This window comes from Salvelinus alpinus, chromosome 7, assembly GCF_045679555.1.
Source record: "Salvelinus alpinus chromosome 7, SLU_Salpinus.1, whole genome shotgun sequence".
In the NCBI taxonomy this organism is placed as follows: domain Eukaryota; kingdom Metazoa; phylum Chordata; class Actinopteri; order Salmoniformes; family Salmonidae; genus Salvelinus; species Salvelinus alpinus.
The window spans coordinates 72,482,557-72,503,787 of NC_092092.1; the positions used below are offsets into that span (position 1 = coordinate 72,482,557).

Genomic DNA, 21,231 nt, shown 5'->3' on the forward strand with positions numbered 1-21,231 from the left:
GAGTCTGTTCCTGCTCAGACCCAGACCAGACTGGCTGTAAGAGTCTGTTCCTGCTCAGACCCAGACCAGACTGGCTGTAAGGGTCTGTTCCTGCTCAGACCCAGACCAGACTGGCTGTAAGAGTCTGTTCCTGCTCAGACCCAGACCAGACTGGCTGTAAGGGTCTATGGTCTTCTAAACAGTCCAATATACAAGGCTTCTGTGTGCAAGAGAGCAATACTGTAATCGATTGATTGATTAGGAACACCTTTGTTTGGTAAGCTATTGATGTGCCTTTCTGCACTATTTTTGTCCATCTTCAATCAAGTGTTAATGACTGTCTGCAGGTGAATTAACCGACTCAGCTGTTTGGTTTCAGTGCAGAGCAGACAGAACAACATCATGTACCAGTGTGCTACGTACATTCAGCAGTGGTCTGACAGACAGTTACAGTCAGTGTGCTGCTGCTCTCCTCCGACTCAGAAGGACAGCGTTGTCTAGCGGTACAACACTGGAGACACAAAGGTTGTTTCTCTGTTGACATCAGTTGTAAAAGGGAAACGTGCCCACCCCCCCCGCACTGTGTTGACATAGACAGGAAGCACACAGACAGACAGACAGACAGACAGACAGACAGACAGACAGACAGACAGACAGGCAGGCAGACAGACAGACAGACAGACAGACAGACAGACAGGCAGACAGACAGACAGACAGACAGACAGGCAGACAGACAGACAGACAGACAGACAGACAGACAGACAGGCAGACAGACAGACAGACAGACAGACAGACAGACAGACAGACAGGTTACAGGTGCACAGACAGACAGACAGGTTACAGGTGCACAGACAGACAGAGAGATTACAGGTGCACAGACAGACAGACAGATGTACTGGTGCACAGACAGACAGGTTACAGGTGCACAGACAGACAGGTTACAGGTGCACATACAGACAGACAAACGTACAGGTGCACAGACAGACAGACAGACGTACAGGTGCACAGACAGAGAGACAGGTTGCAGATGGACAGACAGACAGACTGACAGGTACACAGACAGAGAGACAGGTTGCAGGTGGACAGACAGATAGACAGACTGACAGGTGCACAGGCAGACAGACAGACGTACAGGTTACAGGTGCACAGACAGACATGCAGGTTACAGGTGCACAGGCAGACATGCAGGTTACAGGTGCACAGACAGACATGCAGGTTACAGGTGCACAGACAGACAGACAGACGTACAGGTTACAGGTGCACAGACAGACATGCAGGTTACAGGTGCACATGCAGACATACAGACATGTTACAGGTGCACAGACAGACAGACATGTTACAGGTGCACAGACAGACAGACATGTTACAGGTGCACAGACAGACAGACATGTTACAGGTGCACAGACAGACATGCAGGTTACAGGTGCACATGCAGACATACAGACATGTTACAGGTGCACAGACAGACAGACATGTTACAGGTGCACAGACAGACAGACATGTTACAGGTGCACAGACAGACAGACAGACAGACAGACATACAGACAGACAGACAGACAGACAGACAGACAGACAGGTTACAGGTACACAGACAGACAGACAGGTTACAGGTACACAGACAGACAGACAGACAGGTTACAAGTACACAGACAGACAGATAGATATGTGCTGTAGCAAGTGGTTCCTAAAGAGGAAATGAAAGTGAATACCAGACAGTGTATGACAGTTTTCCTGGTGATGGAGTCTACACTCATTATAGATTAGGATTTGTCCTCTTCTTTTTTTTACTGACAGGTTTCTCTCTCTCTCTCTCTCCCTCTCTCTCTCTCTCTTTCTCTCTCCCTCTCTCTCTCTCTCTCTCTCTCTCTCTCTCTCTCTCTCTCTCTCTCTCTCTCTCTCTCTCTCTCTCTCTCTCTCTCTCTCTCTCTCTCTCTCTCTCTCTCTCTCTCTCTCTCTCTCTCTCTCTCTCTCTCTCTCTCTCTCTCTCTCTCTCTCAATTCAATTCAATTCAATTCAATTCAATTCAATTCAATTAATTTCATTTCAAGGGGCTTTGTTGGCATGGGAAACATATGTTTACATTGCCAAAGCAAGTGAAATGGATAAACAAAAGTGACATTTAATGTCTGTCTGTGTGTCCCTCTGTCAGACTGGCCGGTTGTGTGAGTGACCTCTTGTAACCATGACGACCCACGTGACCCTGGAGGATGCTCTGTCTAACGTGGATCTGTTGGAGGAGCTGCCCCTCCCTGACCAGCAGCCCTGCATCGAACCTCCACCTTCATCCATCATGTACCAGGTACACACACACACACACACACACACACACACACACACACACACACACACACACACACACACACACACACACACACACACACACACACACACACACACACACGTCTGAGTTTTCAAATGAATTGCAAGAGTACTAAACTCTGTCTTTGTCTTTCTCTCTAGGCTAACTTCGATACCAACTTTGAGGACAGGAATGCGTTTGTGACGGGGATAGCTCGCTACATCGAGCAGGCAACTGTCCACTCTAGCATGGTGAGTAGGCAATGTGGAGGGATTGGTTTGGAATGGGGCCGAGGGAGAGGACTGAGGGAGAGGTTTGGATTTGGGCCTATGTACTTTGTGGACAGGAGCATACTTTTGTTTTTCGATGGGAACAGTTAGGGAATGCTTCCCTAGCATCATCATCATTCTCAACTCTTGGCTTGGCCCGCACTCACTCACTCACTCACTCACTCACTCACTCACTCACTCACTCACTCACTCACTCACTCACTCACTCACTCACTCACTCACTCACTCACTCACTCACTCACTCACTCACTCGTGCACGCACACACGCACTCACTCACTCACATACACATACACACACACACACAGAGAGAGAGAGAGAGAGAGAGCCTTGTGATTTTGGTGTTGGGGTGTTTTATCGTCGTTTTCAATCTGAGGCTTGGCCTGGTTAGCAGTTTGTGTTGACACACACATACAGAACACACACACACACTGAGGGATGAATCAGGCAGTCACTAAGCTAGACCTTTTCTTCCTGAATGGAATTAATGGGGAGTGTGATTTGACTGACAAAGAAGAGGAAACTGTCTTTTAAATCAACTTGATTTCAATCAGGAAGTTCCATTCAGTTGAGGCATCTGTTTTCCAATGAGACCTGTGTTTCCTGTTTTGGTAAAAGAGTGTATTTCACACCGGAGAATATTCACCGTAGTGAATGCATGTGAGGAGATATTACACAGCAGGCATTTTATCACACACTATAACCATTCTATGTTGGAAACATACAGTGCATTCGGAAAGTATTCAGACCCCTTGACTTTCTCCACATTTTGTTAGGTTACCTTATTCTAAAATTGATTACATAGTTTTTTCCCCTCATCAATCTACACACAATATCCCATAATGATAAAGCAAAAACAGGTTTTAGAATTTTTTGCAAATATATTTAAAAAAAATTAAAAAAATTAAAATCACATTTACATCAGTATTCAGACCCTTTACTCAGTACTTTGTTGAAGCACCTTTGGCAGTGATTAAAGCCTCAAGTCTTGTTGGGCATGACGCTACAAGCTTGGCACACCTGTATTTGGGGAGTTCCTCCCATTCTTCTATGCAGATCCTCTCAAGCTCTGTCAGGTTGGATGGGGAGCGTTGCTGCACAGCTATTTTCAGGTCTCTACAGAGATGTTCGATCGGGTTCTAGTCCGGGCTCTGGCTGGGCCACTCAAGGACATTCAGAGACTTGTCCCAAAGTCACTCCTGTGTTGACTTGGCTATGTGCTTATAGTCGTTGTCTTGTTGGAAGGTGAACCTTTGCCCCAGTCTGAAGATCTCTCTGTACTTTGCTCCGTTCAACTTTCCCTTGATCCTGACTAGTCTCCCAGTCCCTCCCGGTGAACAACATACCCACAGTATGATGCTGCCACCACCATGCTTCACTGTAGGGATGGTGCCAGGTTTCCTCCAGACATGACGCTTGGCATTCAGGCCAAAGAGTTCAATCTTGGGTTCATCAGACCAGAGAATTTGGTTTCTCATGGTCTGAGAGTCTTTTAGCTGCCTTTTGGCAAACTCCCCCCGTTTGGCCGTAATGCCACCTTTGAATATAATCATTATTATTCCGGCTGCCGCGCACCGAAGCACCTCTCACTCACATGGCTCTCTCAGATGTAGCCAATGCCCGTCACGTGACCGGGTCCTTCTCACAGGCGTCTCAGCTAAGAAGTAGTCTACAAGTGAAGACGGACACATCGGGGGACACAACTGCGTCTCTGTTATTGAATTCTGAGGCGCATATTGAAGATGTTAGAGCTGTATATTTATCTTTACGTCAGCCAACAAGATGAGCCTAACAAACAGCAACAGCGCTAGCCGATGTCAGTCTACTATCCCCATAGTACAAAGGTCGACCTATTCTATTCTGTGTGAGAAATAAATATTCCAAACAGTCTGGGACAGTTGTGGGATGCGATAGATCCCAAATGAATACAACCACTAGCATCAAAAAAACACTTTATATGCAATGTGGCTGACGCAACAGATCAGAACGTTTAACTTAAAATGTAGATAAACTATTAGGCTGTTTCTTCACATTGTAAGAGCAGCAATGAGCACATGGTAGTAGTCTATGAGTGTGAATGTTCCATTAGTGGAAAACACCATGATCAACAATGACTTTCAAATGCTATTATGCAGGTAATGCTTTTATTATAAAGCTGCAATTTTATGGTGAAAATATTCTTCCCCAAACTTGAAACTCACGCGCTGCTTATGTTAGGCTCTACACCCCTTGTAAAGCGGATTAATGTTCTTAATTTTAAGAAGTTATTTGGCCACTTTAGTTGTGATACAAACCTTATTAAAACATATAGGCCTATGGCTAGGCTACATGAGGTGTGTGACTATACTGCAGGTTTGCCTTACTGCAAACTAGCTGGGTATCATTCACAAGTGATATATAATTCACAAGTGATAGGCTAATATTGTCACCCATCAGACTATTCTTGATTTAATCTTGTCTTTACATACACTAAATAATATATGTGTGAAATTAGCTTGGATTTAGAATGGATCATTATCCTGCACAACAGGGGCAGCTGGAAAAAATGCATGTCATTTATGCCAGCCAGGTAGGCTATACTCCTGTTGTAAATATAACCAATGTGCTTAATATTAGGAAAGCTGATAAATAAATATAGTAGGCCTAGCTTATAGAAAGCTGATAAATAAATATACTAGGCCTAGCCTATAGAAAGCTGATAAATAAATATACTAGGCCTAGCCTATAGAAAACTGATAAATAAATATAGTAGGCCTAGCCTAGAGAAAACTGATAAATAAATATAGTAGGCCTAGCCTATAGAAAACTGATAAATAAATATAGTAGGCCTAGCCTATAGAAAGCTGATAAATAAATATACTAGGCCTAGCCTATAGAAAACTGATAAATAAATATAGTAGGCCTAGCCTATAGAAAACTGATAAATAAATATAGTAGACCTAGCCCATAGAAAGCTGATGGGATCCTCCTCTTTTTAGTAGAGCCCATCACTCTGTTTGCTCGGCAATTGCATAGCCTATAGAAATGTTGCACAACATGAGCTCATGGGCTCTCATGAAGTGTTTGTTTAGATGTTTTATTACATTTGCATTGATGTCAGAATGATTAGACAATAGATTGCTGAGTACCAGGCAGTTAGCAAGTTTGGTAGGCTACCAATGACCAGCAGCAGCATCAGAGCTTGGAGAAGCCTAATTACCGTGACTAAAATGTCATGTGGAATTTGACTGCCTTCATGACTCGTGACCACCGGTGTGGCGGTAGTAAGGTCACCGCAACAGCCCTATCTAAGACCGATAGAAACATCGATGTTCCTAATCTGCTTTCTACTATTTACCGAGAGGCAGGACCTATTTCTATAGAAGAAGCCCATTTTTGTTCTCAGCTTCTTACAGTTAAAGTCGGAAGTTTACATACACCTGAGCCAAAAACATTTAAACTCAGTTTTTTTTACAATTCCTGACATTTAGTCCTAGTAAAAATTCCCTGTCTTAGGTCAGTTAGGATCACCACTTTATTTTAAGAATGTGAAATGTCAGAATAATAGTAAAGAGAATGATTTATTTCAGCTTTTATTTCTTTCATCACATTCCCAGTGGGTCAAAAGTTTACATTCACTCAATTAGTATTTGGTAGAATTGCCTTTAAATTGTTTAACTTGGGTCAAACGTTTTGGGTAGCCTTCCACAAGCTTCCCACAATAAATTGGGTGAATTTTGGCCCATTCCTCCTGGCAGAGCTGGTGTAACTGAGTCAGGTTTGTAGGCCTCCTTGCTCGCACGCACTCTTTCAGTTCTGCCCACAAATTTTCTATAGGATTGAGGTCAGGGCTTTGTGATGGCCACTCCAATACCTTGACTTTGTTGTCCTTAAGCCATTTTGCCATAACTTTAGAAGTATGCTTGGGGTCATTGTCAATTTGGAAGACCCCATTTATAACCAAGCTTTAACTTCCTGACAGATGTCTTGAGATGTACTTCAATATATCCACATAATTTTCTCTTCCTCATTATGCCATCTATTTTGTGAAGTGCACCAGTCCCACCCCAACAACATGATGCTGCCACCCCCGTACTTCACGGAGGGGATGGTGTTCTTCGGCTTGCAAGCTTCCCCCTTTTTCCTCCAAACATAACGATGGTCATTATGGCCAAACAGTTCTATTTTTGTTTCATCAGACCAGAGGACATTTCTCCAAAAAGTACGATCTTTGTCCCCATGTGCAGTTGCAAACCGTAGTCTGGCTTTTTTATGGCGGTTTTGGAGCAGTGGCTTCTGCTTTGCTGAGCGGCCTTTCAGGTTATGTCGATATAGGACTCGTTTTACTGTGGATATACATACTTTTGTACCTGTTTCCTCCAGCATCTTCACAAGGTCCTTTGCTGTTGTTCTGGGGTTGATTTGCACTTTTCGCACAAAGTACATTCAATTCTAGGAGACAGAACGTGTCTCCTTCCTGAGCGGTATGACGGCTGCGTGGTGCAATGGTGTTTATACTTGCGTACTATTGTTTGTACAGATGAACGTGGTACCTTCGGACATTTGGAAATTGCTCCCAAGGATGAACCAGACTTGTGGAGGTCTCTGAGGTCTTGGCTGATTTATTTAGATTTTTCCATGAGGTCAAGCAAAAAGGAATTGAGTTTGAAGGTAGGCCTTGAAATACATCCACAGGTACACCTCCAAATCATTCAAATTATGTCAATTAGCCTATCAGAAGCTTCTAAAGCCATGACATCAATTTCTGGAATTTTCCAAGCTGTTTAAAGGCACAGTCAACTTAGTGTATGTAAACTTCTGACCCACTGTAATTGTGAGACAGTGAATTATAAGTGAAATAATCTGTCTGTAAACAATTGTTGGAAAAATGACTTGTAGAATGGCACAAAGTAGATGTCCTAACCGACTTGCCAAAACTACTATTTGTTAACAAGAAATGTGTGGAGTGGTTGAAAAACTAGTTTTAATGACTCCAACCTAAGTGTATGTAAACTTCCGACTTCAATTGTAACTAACTCATCAGTATGCTTTTTAAAAGACCGCTTTTCATCTGTCCAGATGCTCAGATATTTGGAAGCAGTGACACGATCAATAGTTTTCTGTAATACAATGAAGGCAGACTGTAGTTCAGGTAGAGCCCGGTCAACTTGAGGGGCAATAGCATACACAACAGTATCATAATACAATGAAGACAGACTGTAGTTCAGGTAGAGCCCTTGTCAACCGTGGGGGCAATAGCATACACAACAGTATCATAATACAATGAAGACAGACTGTAGTTCAGGTAGAGCCCTTGTCAACCGTGGGGGCAATAGCATACACAACAGTATCATAATACAATGAAGACAGACTGTAGTTCAGGTAGAGCCTGGTCAACTTGAGGGGCAATAGCATACACAACAGTATCATAATACAATGAAGACAGACTGTAGTTCAGGTAGAGCCTGGTCAACTTGAGGGGCAATAGCATACACAACAGTATCATAATACAATGAAGACAGACTGTAGTTCAGGTAGAGCCTGGTCAACTGTGGGGGCAATAGCATACACAACAGTATCATAATACAATGAAGACAGACTGTAGTTCAGGTAGAGCCTGGTCAACTGTGGGGGCAATAGCAGACACAACCGTATCATAATACAATGAAGACAGACTGTAGTTCAGGTAGAGCCCTTGTCAACTGTGGGGGCAATAGCAGACACAACCGTATCATAATACAATGAAGACAGACTGTAGTTCAGGTAGAGCCCTTGTCAACTGTGGGGGCAATAGCATACACAACAGTATCATAATACAATGAAGACAGACTGTAGTTCAGGTAGAGCCTGGTCAACTGTGGGGGCAATAGCATACACAACAGTATCATAATACAATGAAGACAGACTGTAGTTCAGGTAGAGCCCTTGTCAACCGTGGGGGCAATAGCATACACAACAGTATCATAATACAATGAAGACAGACTGTAGTTCAGGTAGAGCCCTTGTCAACCGTGGGGGCAATAGCATACACAACAGTATCATAATACAATGAAGACAGACTGTAGTTCAGGTAGAGCCTGGTCAACTGTGGGGGCAATAGCATACACAACAGTATCATAATACAATGAAGACAGACTGTAGTTCAGGTAGAGCCTGGTCAACTGTGGGGGCAATAGCAGACACAACCGTATCATAATACAATGAAGACAGACTGTAGTTCAGGTAGAGCCCTTGTCAACTGTGGGGGCAATAGCAGACACAACCGTATCATAATACAATGAAGACAGACTGTAGTTCAGGTAGAGCCCTTGTCAACTGTGGGGGCAATAGCATACACAACAGTATCATAATACAATGAAGACAGACTGTAGTTCAGGTAGAGCCTGGTCAACTGTGGGGGCAATAGCATACACAACAGTATCATAATACAATGAAGACAGACTGTAGTTCAGGTAGAGCCCTTGTCAACCGTGGGGGCAATAGCATACACAACAGTATCATAATACAATGAAGACAGACTGTAGTTCAGGTAGAGCCCTTGTCAACCGTGGGGGCAATAGCATACACAACAGTATCATAATACAATGAAGACAGACTGTAGTTCAGGTAGAGCCCTTGTCAACCGTGGGGGCAATAGCATACACAACAGTATCATAATACAATGAAGACAGACTGTAGTTCAGGTAGAGCCTGGTCAACTTGAGGGGCAATAGCATACACAACAGTATCATAATACAATGAAGACAGACTGTAGTTCAGGTAGAGCCTGGTCAACTGTGGGGGCAATAGCATACACAACAGTATCATAATACAATGAAGACAGACTGTAGTTCAGGTAGAGCCTGGTCAACTGTGGGGGCAATAGCATACACAACAGTATCATAATACAATGAAGACAGACTGTAGTTCAGGTAGAGCCTGGTCAACTGTGGGGGCAATAGCATACACAACAGTATCATAATACAATGAAGACAGACTGTAGTTCAGGTAGAGCCTGGTCAACTGTGGGGGCAATAGCAGACACAACAGTATCATAATACAATGAAGACAGACTGTAGTTCAGGTAGAGCATGGTCAACTGTGGGGGCAATAGCAGACACAACTGTATCATAATACAATGAAGACAGACTGTAGTTCAGGTAGAGCCTGGTCAACTGTGGGGGCAATAGCAGACACAACTGTATCATCGCATACAAGTGCAGGTCACAATTGTTTACAGGAAAGTCAATATTATTAATGTAAACATTAAAAAGTACTGGACCCAGAATCAACCCCTGCGTGACACCTTTCATAATATCCAGGAAACCTGATTTAACACCATCAGTAGACACACATTGAGTTCTATCTGTCAAGTCATGTTTCAACCAGTTACATACAGCCTGGTCTCGGCCAATTGAGGAAAGCCTCTGAATTTGCAATGAGTGATCAGCAGTATCTAAAGCCTTTGACAGGTCAATGAAGAGGGCAGCACAATTGAGCCTTTTATCCATACAGTTAGCCACATCATTTATAAATAGGTGTAGATATAACCCCTCTGTCTGTTCTCTCTCCCCAGAATGAGATGCTGGAGGAGGGCCATGAGTATGCTGTCATGCTCTACACCTGGAGAAGCTGCTCAAGAGCTATACCACAGGTAACTCTCTCTCTTTCAATTCAAAGGGCTTAATTGACATGGGAAACATATGATTACATTGTCAAAGCAAGTGAAATGGATTAATAAACCAAAGTGAAATAAAAAATATTAAATTAACAGTAAACATTACACACACTCTCTCTGTCTCTCTCTCTCTCTCTCTCTCTCTCTCTCTCTCTCTCTCTCTCTCTGTCTCTCTCTCTCTGTTTCTCTCTTTCTGTCTCTCTCTCTCTGTCTCTCTCTCTGTCTCTCTCTCTGTCTCTCTCTCTCTGTCTCTCTCTCTCTCTGTCTCTCTCTCTCTCTGTATCTCTCTCAATTCAATTCAAAGGGCTTAATTGACATGGGATACATGTTTACATTGCTAAAGCAAGTGAAATAGATCATAAACAAATGTGAAATAAACAATAAAAAATGTACAGTAAACATTACACTCACAAAAGAATAAAGACATTTCAAATGTCGTATTATGTGCAAATAGTTAAAGTAGAAAAGGGATTGTTTTCAAATTCTTTGTGGGTCTGTGTAATCTGAGGGAAATATGTGTCTCTAATATGGTCATACATTAGGCAGGAGGTTAGGAAGTGCAGCTCAGTTTCCACCTCATTTTGTGGGCAGTGTGCATATAGCCTGTCTTCTCTTGAGAGACAGATCTGCCTACGGCGGCCTTTCTCAAAAGCAAAGCTATGCTCGCTGAGTCTGTACATAGTCAAAGCTTTCCTTAAGTTTGGGTCAGTCACAGTGGTCAGGTATTCTGCCACTGTGTACTCTCTGTTTAGGGCCAAATAGCATTCTAATAGCATGCTCTGTTTTTTTGTTAATTCTTTCCAATGTGTCAAGTAATTATCTTTTTGTTTTCTCATGTTTTGGTTGGGTCTAATTGTGTTGCTGTCTTGGGGCTCTGTGGGGTCTGTTTGTGTTTGAATAGAGCCCCAGGACCAGCTTGCTTAGGGGACCCTTCTCCAGGTTCATCTATCTGTAGGTGATGGCTTTGTTATGGAAGGTTTGGGAATCGCTTCCTTTTTGGTGGTTGTAGAATTTAACTGCACTTTTCTGGATTTTGATAATAGTGGGTATCGGCCTAATTATGCTCTGCATGCATTATTTTGTGTTTTACGTTGTACACTGAGGATATTTTTGCAGAATTCTGCATGCAATTTGTCTCAATTTGGTGTTTGTTTAATTTTGTGAATTATTGGTTGGTGAGTGGACCCCAGACCTCACAATCATAAAGGGCAATGGGTTCTACAACTGATTCAAGTATTTTTAGCCAGATCCTAATTTGTATGTTTGTAAGGGCTGCGTGTTGGCGGCAGGGAAGTCAGGCGCAGGAGAACAAACTTGGTATAAACGGAGTTATTTAATAAATGCTGACCAAACTCCAAAACAACCAAAATTTACAAAATAACAAAGTGGGTACAAACCCGTCGCACACCAACACTAAATAGCACATCACATACAAACAAAACAATCTCCGACAAGGACATGAGGGGAAACAGAGGGTCAAATACACAACATGTAATTGATGGGATTGGAACCAGGTGTGAAGGAAGACAAGACAAAACCAATGGAAAATGAAAAATGGATCAGTGATGGCTAGAAGGGCGGTGATGTCGACCGCCGAACACCAGCCGAACAAGAGGAGTGACCGACTTCAGCGGAAGTCGTGACAATGTTACATTTTTACTTTTGATGGCGTAGAAGGCCCTTTTTGCCTTGTCTCTCAGATCGTTCACAGCTTTGTGGAAGTTACCTGTGACGCTGATGTTTAGGCCGAGGTATGTAAAGTTGTTTGTGTGCTCTAGGACAACGGTGTCTAGATGGAATTTGTATTTGTGGTCCTGGAAACTGAACCTTTTTTGGAACACCATTATTTTAGTCTTACTGAGATTTACTGTCAGGGCCCAGGTCTGACAGAATCTGTGCAGAAGATCTAGGTGCTGCTGTCGGCCCTCCTTGGTTGGGGACAGAAACACCAGATCATTAGCAAACAGTAGTCATTTGACTTCAGATTCTAGAAGGGTGAGGCCGGGTGCTGCAGACTGTTGATAGTGTAGTGATGTATAAGAGCTGAATTTGTAGCCTCAGGGACACATCATTTGTTTGCTTCCCAAATAGCATCCTATTCCTTATGTAGTGTACTACTCTTGACCAGGGCCTATGGGGGCCATTTGGGACATACATAGGGGCCATTTGTCCTCCCCAGAAAGTGTAGGGATAGAGCTGGGCGATTATGGACAGAAATCCATATTGTGATACATTTCCTGAATTGATGCGATAATGATAAATAGAACAATACATTTATAACATTAATGTGCACCACAGTTTATGACATTAATGTGCACCACAGTTTAACAATATTGTGCACCACAGTTTATAACATTAATGTGCACCACAGTTTATAACATTAATGTGCACCACAGTTTAACAATATTGTGCACCACAGTTTATAACATTAATGTGCACCACAGTTTATAACATTAATGTGCACCACAGTTTAGAACATTAATGTGCACCACAGTTTAGAACATTAATGTGCACCACAGTTTATAACATTAATGTGCACCACAGTTTAGAACATTGATGTGCACCACAGTTTAGAACATTAATGTGCATCACAGTTTAGAACATTACTGTGCACCACAGTTTATAACATTAATGTGCATCACAGTTTAGAACATTAATGTGCACCACAGTTTAGAACATTACTGTGCACCACAGTTTATAACATTAATGTGCACCACAGTTTAGAACATTAATGTTTACCACAGTTTAGAACATTAATGTGCACCACAGCTTATAACATTAATGTGCATCACAGTTTAGAACATTAATGTGCACCACAGTTTAGAACATTAATGTGCACCACAGTTTAGAACATTAATGTGCACCACAGTTTAGAACATTAATGTGCACCACACTTTAGAACATTAATGTGCATCACAGTTTAGAACATTAATGTGCACCACAGTTTAGAACATTAATGTGCACCACAGTTTAGAACATTAATGTGCACCACAGTTTAGAACATTAATGTGCACCACAGTTTAGAACATTAATGTGCACCACACTTTAGAACATTAATGTGCATCACAGTTTAGAACATTGATGTGCACCACAGTTTAGAACATTAATGTGCACCACAGTTTAGAACATTAATGTGCACCACAGTTTAGAACAGTAATGTGCACCACAGTTTATAACATTAATGTGCACCACAGTTTATAACATTAATGTGCACCACAGTTTATAACATTAATGTGCACCACAGTTTATAACATTAATGTGCACCTCAGTTTATAACATTAATGTGCACCACAGTTTATAACATTAATGTTCACCACAGTTTATAACATTAATGTGCACCACAGTTTATAACATTAATGTGCACCACAGTTTAGAACATTAATGTGCTCCACAGTTTATAACATTAATGTGCATCACAGTTTAGAACATTACTGTGCACCACAGTTTAGAACATTAATGTGCACCACAGTTTATAACATTAATGTGCACCACAGTTTGTAACATTAATGTACACCACAGTTTAGAACATTAATGTGCACCACACTTTAGAACATTAATGTGCATCACAGTTTAGAACATTGATGTGCACCACAGTTTAGAACATTAATGTGCACCACAGTTTAGAACATTAATGTGCACCACAGTTTAGAACATTAATGTGCACCACAGTTTATAACATTAATGTGCACCACAGTTTATAACATTAATGTGCACCACAGTTTATAACATTAATGTGCACCACAGTTTATAACATTAATGTGCACCTCAGTTTATAACATTAATGTGCACCACAGTTTATAACATTAATGTTCACCACAGTTTATAACATTAATGTGCACCACAGTTTATAACATTAATGTGCACCACAGTTTAGAACATTAATGTCCTCCACAGTTTATAACATTAATGTGCATCACAGTTTAGAACATTACTGTGCACCACAGTTTAGAACATTAATGTGCACCACAGTTTATAACATTAATGTGCACCACAGTTTGTAACATTAATGTACACCACAGTTTATAACATTAATGTGCACCACAGTTTATAACATTGATGTGCACCACAGTTTAGCACATTAATGTGCACCACAGTTTATAACATTGATGTGCACCACAGTTTAGAACATTGATGTGCACCACAGTTTAGAGCATTAATGTTCACCACATTTTATAACATTAATGTGCACCACAGTTTATAACATTAATGTGCACCACAGTTTATAACATTAATGAGCACCACAGTTTAGAACATTAATGTGCACCACAGTTTAGAACATTAATGTTTACCACAGTTTAGAACATTAATGTGCACCACAGTTTAGAACATTAATGTGCACCACAGTTTAGAACATTAATGTTTACCACAGTTTAGAACATTAATGTTTACCACAGTTTAGAACATTAATGTGAACCACAGTTTATAACATTAATGTGCACCACAGTTTAGAACATTAATGTGCACCACAGTTTAGAACATTAATGTGCACCACAGTTTAGAACATTAATGTGCACCACAGTTTAGAACATTAATGTGCACCACAGTTTAGAACATTACTGTGCACCACAGTTTAACATTAATGTGCACCACAGTTTAGAACATTGATGTGCACCACAGTTTAGAACATTAATGTGCACCACAGTTTAGAACATTAATGTACACCACAGTTTAGAACATTAATGTGCACCACAGTTTAGAACATTAATGTGCACCACAGTTTAGAACATTAATGTGCACCACAGTTTAACATTAATGTGTACCACAGTTTAGAACATTAATGTGCCCCACAGTTTAGAACATTAATGTGCACCACAGTTTAACATTAATGTGTACCACAGTTTAGAACATTAATGTGCATCACAGTTTAGAACATTAATGTGCATCACAGTTTAGAACATTAATGTGCACCACAGTTTATAACATTAATGTTCACCACAGTTTATAACATTAATGTGCACCATAGTTTAGAACATTAATGTGCACCACAGTTTAGAACATTAATGTGCTCCACAGTTTATAACATTAATGTGCACCTCAGTTTATAACATTAATGTGCACCACAGTTTATAACATTAATGTTCACCACAGTTTATAACATTAATGTGCACCACAGTTTATAACATTAATGTGCACCACAGTTTAGAACATTAATGTGCTCCACAGTTTATAACATTAATGTGCATCACAGTTTAGAACATTACTGTGCACCACAGTTTAGAACATTAATGTGCACCACAGTTTATAACATTAATGTGCACCACAGTTTGTAACATTAATGTACACCACAGTTTAGAACATTAATGTGCACCACACTTTAGAACATTAATGTGCATCACAGTTTAGAACATTGATGTGCACCACAGTTTAGAACATTAATGTGCACCACAGTTTAGAACATTAATGTGCACCACAGTTTAGAACATTAATGTGCACCACAGTTTATAACATTAATGTGCACCACAGTTTATAACATTAATGTGCACCACAGTTTATAACATTAATGTGCACCACAGTTTATAACATTAATGTGCACCTCAGTTTATAACATTAATGTGCACCACAGTTTATAACATTAATGTTCACCACAGTTTATAACATTAATGTGCACCACAGTTTATAACATTAATGTGCACCACAGTTTATAACATTAATGTCCTCCACAGTTTATAACATTAATGTGCATCACAGTTTAGAACATTACTGTGCACCACAGTTTAGAACATTAATGTGCACCACAGTTTATAACATTAATGTGCACCACAGTTTGTAACATTAATGTACACCACAGTTTATAACATTAATGTGCACCACAGTTTATAACATTGATGTGCACCACAGTTTAGCACATTAATGTGCACCACAGTTTATAACATTGATGTGCACCACAGTTTAGAACATTGATGTGCACCACAGTTTAGAACATTAATGTTCACCACATTTTATAACATTAATGTGCACCACAGTTTATAACATTAATGTGCACCACAGTTTAGAACATTAATGAGCACCACAGTTTAGAACATTAATGTGCACCACAGTTTAGAACATTAATGTTTACCACAGTTTAGAACATTAATGTGCACCACAGTTTAGAACATTAATGTTTACCACAGTTTAGAACATTAATGTTTACCACAGTTTAGAACATTAATGTGCACCACAGTTTAGAACATTAATGTGAACCACAGTTTATAACATTAATGTGCACCACAGTTTAGAACATTAATGTGCACCACAGTTTAGAACATTAATGTGCACCACAGTTTAGAACATTAATGTGCACCACAGTTTAGAACATTAATGTGCACCACAGTTTAGAACATTAATGTGCACCACAGTTTAGAACATTAATGTGCACCACAGTTTAGAACATTAATGTTTACCACAGTTTAGAACATTAATGTTTACCACAGTTTAGAACATTAATGTGAACCACAGTTTATAACATTAATGTGCATCACAGTTTAGAACATTAATGTGCATCACAGTTTAGAACATTAATGTGCACCACAGTTTATAACATTAATGTTCACCACAGTTTATAACATTAATGTGCACCATAGTTTAGAACATTAATGTGCACCACAGTTTAGAACATTAATGTGCTCCACAGTTTATAACATTAATGTGCACCTCAGTTTATAACATTAATGTGCACCACAGTTTATAACATTAATGTTCACCACAGTTTATAACATTAATGTGCACCACAGTTTATAACATTAATGTGCACCACAGTTTAGAACATTAATGTGCTCCACAGTTTATAACATTAATGTGCATCACAGTTTAGAACATTACTGTGCACCACAGTTTAGAACATTAATGTGCACCACAGTTTATAACATTAATGTGCACCACAGTTTGTAACATTAATGTACACCACAGTTTAGAACATTAATGTGCACCACACTTTAGAACATTAATGTGCATCACAGTTTAGAACATTGATGTGCACCACAGTTTAGAACATTAATGTGCACCACAGTTTAGAACATTAATGTGCACCACAGTTTAGAACATTAATGTGCACCACAGTTTATAACATTAATGTGCACCACAGTTTATAACATTAATGTGCACCACAGTTTATAACATTAATGTGCACCACAGTTTATAACATTAATGTGCACCTCAGTTTATAACATTAATGTGCACCACAGTTTATAACATTAATGTTCACCACAGTTTATAACATTAATGTGCACCACAGTTTATAACATTAATGTGCACCACAGTTTAGAACATTAATGTCCTCCACAGTTTATAACATTAATGTGCATCACAGTTTAGAACATTACTGTGCACCACAGTTTAGAACATTAATGTGCACCACAGTTTATAACATTAATGTGCACCACAGTTTGTAACATTAATGTACACCACAGTTTATAACATTAAATCAAATCAAAATCAAATTTTATTAGTCACATACACATGGTTAGCAGATGTTAATGCGAGTGTAGCGAAATGCTTGTGCTTCTAGTTCCGACAATGCAGTAATAACCAACAGTAATCTAACCTAACAATTCCACACTACTACCTTACACACACACACAAGTGTAAGGGATAAAGAATATGTACATAAAGATATATGGATGAGTGGTGGTACAGAACGGCATGGCAGATGCAGTAGATGGTATAGAGTACGGTATATACATATGAGATGAGTACTGTAGGGTATGTAAACATAAAGTGGCATAGTTTAAAGTGGCTAGTGGTACATGTATTGCATAAAGATGGCAAGATGCAGTAGATGATATAGAGTACAGTATATATACATATGAGATGGGTAATGTAGGGTATGTAAACATTGTATTAAGTGGCATTGCTTAAAGTGGCTAGTGGTACATTTTTACATAATTTCCATCAATTCCCATTTTTAAAGTGGCTGGAGTTGAGTCAGTATGTTGGCAGCGGCCGCTAAATGTTAGTGGTGGCTGTTTAACAGTCTGATGGCCTTGAGATAGAAGCTGTTTTTCAGTCTCTCGGTCCCTGCTTTGATGCACCTGTACTGACCTCGCCTTCTGGATGATAGCGGGGTGAACAGGCAGTGGCTTGGGTGGTTGTTGTCCTTGATGATCTTTATGGCCTTCCTGTGACATCGGGTGGTGTAGGTGTCCTGGAGGGCAGGTAGTTTGCCCCTGGTGATGCGTTCTGCAGACCTCACTACCCTCTGGAGAGCCTTACGGTTGTGGGCGGAGCAGTTGCCGTACCAGGCGGTGATACAGCCCGACAGGATGCTCTCGATTGTGCATCTGTAGAAGTTTGTGAGTGCTTTTGGTGACAAGCCGAATTTCTTCAGCCTCCTGAGGTTGAAGAGGCGCTGCTGCGCCTTCTTCACAACGCTGTCTGTGTGGGTGGACCAGTTCAGTTTGTCCGTGATGTGTACACCGAGGAACTTAAAACTTTCCACCTTCTCCACTACTGACCCGTCGATGTGGATAGGGGGGTGCTCCCTCTGCTGTTTCCTGAAGTCCACAATCATCTCCTTTGTTTTGTTGACGTTGAGTATGAGGTTATTTTCCTGACACCACACTCCGAGGGCCCTCACCTCCTCCCTGTAGGCCGTCTCGTCGTTGTTGGTGATCAAGCCTACCACTGTAGTGTCGTCCGCAAACTTGATGATTGAGTTGGAGGCGTGCATGGCCACGCAGTCGTGGGTGAACAGGGAGTACAGGAGAGGGCTCAGAACGCACCCTTGTGGGGCCCCAGTGTTGAGGATCAGCGGGGTGGAGATGTTGTTACCTACCCTCACCACCTGGGGGCGGCCCGTCAGGAAGTCCAGGACCCAGTTGCACAGGGCGGGGTCGAGACCCAGGGTCTCGAGCTTGATGACGAGTTTGGAGGGTACTATGGTGTTAAATGCTGAGCTGTAATCGATGAACAGCATTCTCACATGGGTATTCCTCTTGTCCAGATGGGTTAGGGCAGTGTGCAGTGTGGTTGCGATTGCGTCGTCTGTGGACCTATTGGGTCGGTAAGCAAATTGAAGTGGGTCTAGGGTGTCCGGTAGGGTGGAGGTGATATGGTCCTTGACTAGTCTCTCAAAGCACTTCATGATGACGGAAGTGAGTGCTACGGGGCGGTAGTCGTTTAGCTCAGTTACCTTAGCTTTCTTGGGAACAGGAACAATGGTGGCCCTCTTGAAGCATGTGGGAACAGCAGACTGGGATAAGGATTGATTGAATATGTCCGTAAACACACCAGCCAGCTGGTCTGCGCATGCTCTGAGGACGCGGCTGGGAATGCCGTCTGGGCCTGCAGCCTTGCGAGGGTTAACACGTTTAAATGTTTTACTCACCTCGGCTGCAGTGAAGGAGAGCCCGCAGGTTTTGGTAGGGGGCCGTGTCAGTGGCACTGTATTGTCCTCAAAGCGGGCAAAAAAGTTGTTTAGCCTGTCTGGGAGCAAGACATCCTGGTCCTCGACGGGGCTGGTTTTCTTTTTGTAATCCGTGATTGACTGTAGACCCTGCCACATACCTCTTGTGTCTGAGCTGTTGAATTTCGACTCGATTTTGTCTCTGTACTGAGACTTGGCCTGTTTGATTGCCTTGCGGAGAGAATAGCTACACTGTTTGTATTCGGTCATGCTTCCGGTCACCTTGCCCTGGTTAAAAGCAGTGGTTCGCGCTTTCAGTTTCACGCGAATGCTGCCGTCAATCCACGGTTTCTGGTTTGGGAATGTTTTTATCGTTGCTGTGGGTACGACATCGTCAATGCACTTCCTAATGAACTCGCTCACCGAATCAGCATATTCGTCAATATTGTTGTTGGACGCGATGCGGAACATATTCCAATCTGCGTGATCGAAGCAGTCTTGAAGCGTGGATTCAGATTGGTCGGACCAGCGTTGAACAGACCTGAGCGCGGGAGCTTGTTGTTTGAGTTTTTGTTTGTAGGCTGGAATCAACAAAATGGAGTCGTGGTCAGCTTTTCCGAAAGGGGGGCGGGGGAGGGCCTTATAAGCGTCGCGGAAATTAGTGTAACAATGGTCTAGTGTTTTTCCAGCCCTGGTAGCACAATCGATATGCTGATAGAATTTAGGGAGTTTTGTTTTTAGATTAGCCTTGTTAAAATCCCCAGCTACGATGAATGCAGCCTCAGGGTGTGTGGTTTCCAGTTTACAAAGAGTCAGATAAAGTTCGTTCAGGGCCATCGATGTGTCTGCTTGGGGGGGAATGTATACGGCTGTGATTATGATTGACGAGAATTCCCTTGGTAGATAATGCGGTCGACATTTGATTGTGAGGAGTTCTAGATCAGGTGAACAGAACGACTTGAGTTCTTGTGTGTTGTTATGATGATCACACCACTTCTCGTTAATCATAAGGCATACCCCCCCGCCCCTCTTCTTACCGGAAAGATGTTTGTTTCTGTCGGCGCGATGCATGGAGAAACCAGCTGGCTGCACCGACTCCGTTAGCGTCCCTTGAGTTAGCCATGTTTCCGTGAAGCAGAGCACGTTGCAATCCCTGATGTCTCTCTGGAATGCTACCCGTGCTCGGATTTCATCAACCTTATTGTCAAGAGACTGGACATTGGCGAGTAGTATGCTAGGGAGTGGAGCGCGATGTGCCCGTCTCCGAAGCCTGACCACGAGACCGCCACGTTTTCCCCTTTTTCGGCGTCGCACAGGGTCGCCGGCTGGGATCAGATCCATTGTATTGTGTGGAAGGCAAGACACTGGATCCGTTTCGGGAAAGTCATATTCCTGGTAGGAACGATGATGAGTTGACGTTAATCGTATATTCAGTAGTTCCTCCCGACTGTATGTAATGAAACCTAAGATTACCCGGGGTACCGATGTAAGAAATAACACGTAAAAAAACAAAATACTGCATATTAATGTGCACCACAGTTTATAACATTGATGTGCACCACAGTTTAGCACATTAATGTGCACCACAGTTTATAACATTGATGTGCACCACAGTTTAGAACATTGATGTGCACCACAGTTTAGAACATTAATGTTCACCACATTTTATAACATTAATGTGCACCACAGTTTATAACATTAATGTGC

At 41.6% G+C, this 21,231-nt stretch overlaps 1 protein-coding gene across 1 annotated transcript in view; it reads left to right on the forward strand.

The window, feature by feature from the left end:
• The window catches only part of LOC139581633 (cytoplasmic FMR1-interacting protein 2-like), a 70,308-nt gene that overhangs the window by 8,262 nt on the left and 40,815 nt on the right, over positions 1-21,231 (forward strand). The window contains exons 2-4 of the mRNA XM_071411595.1: positions 2,129-2,278; positions 2,440-2,529; positions 10,101-10,178. Coding sequence (XP_071267696.1) covers positions 2,162-2,278; positions 2,440-2,529; positions 10,101-10,178 — 285 coding nt within the window. The 5' untranslated portion in view covers positions 2,129-2,161. The remainder of the gene's footprint in view (positions 1-2,128; positions 2,279-2,439; positions 2,530-10,100; positions 10,179-21,231) is intronic.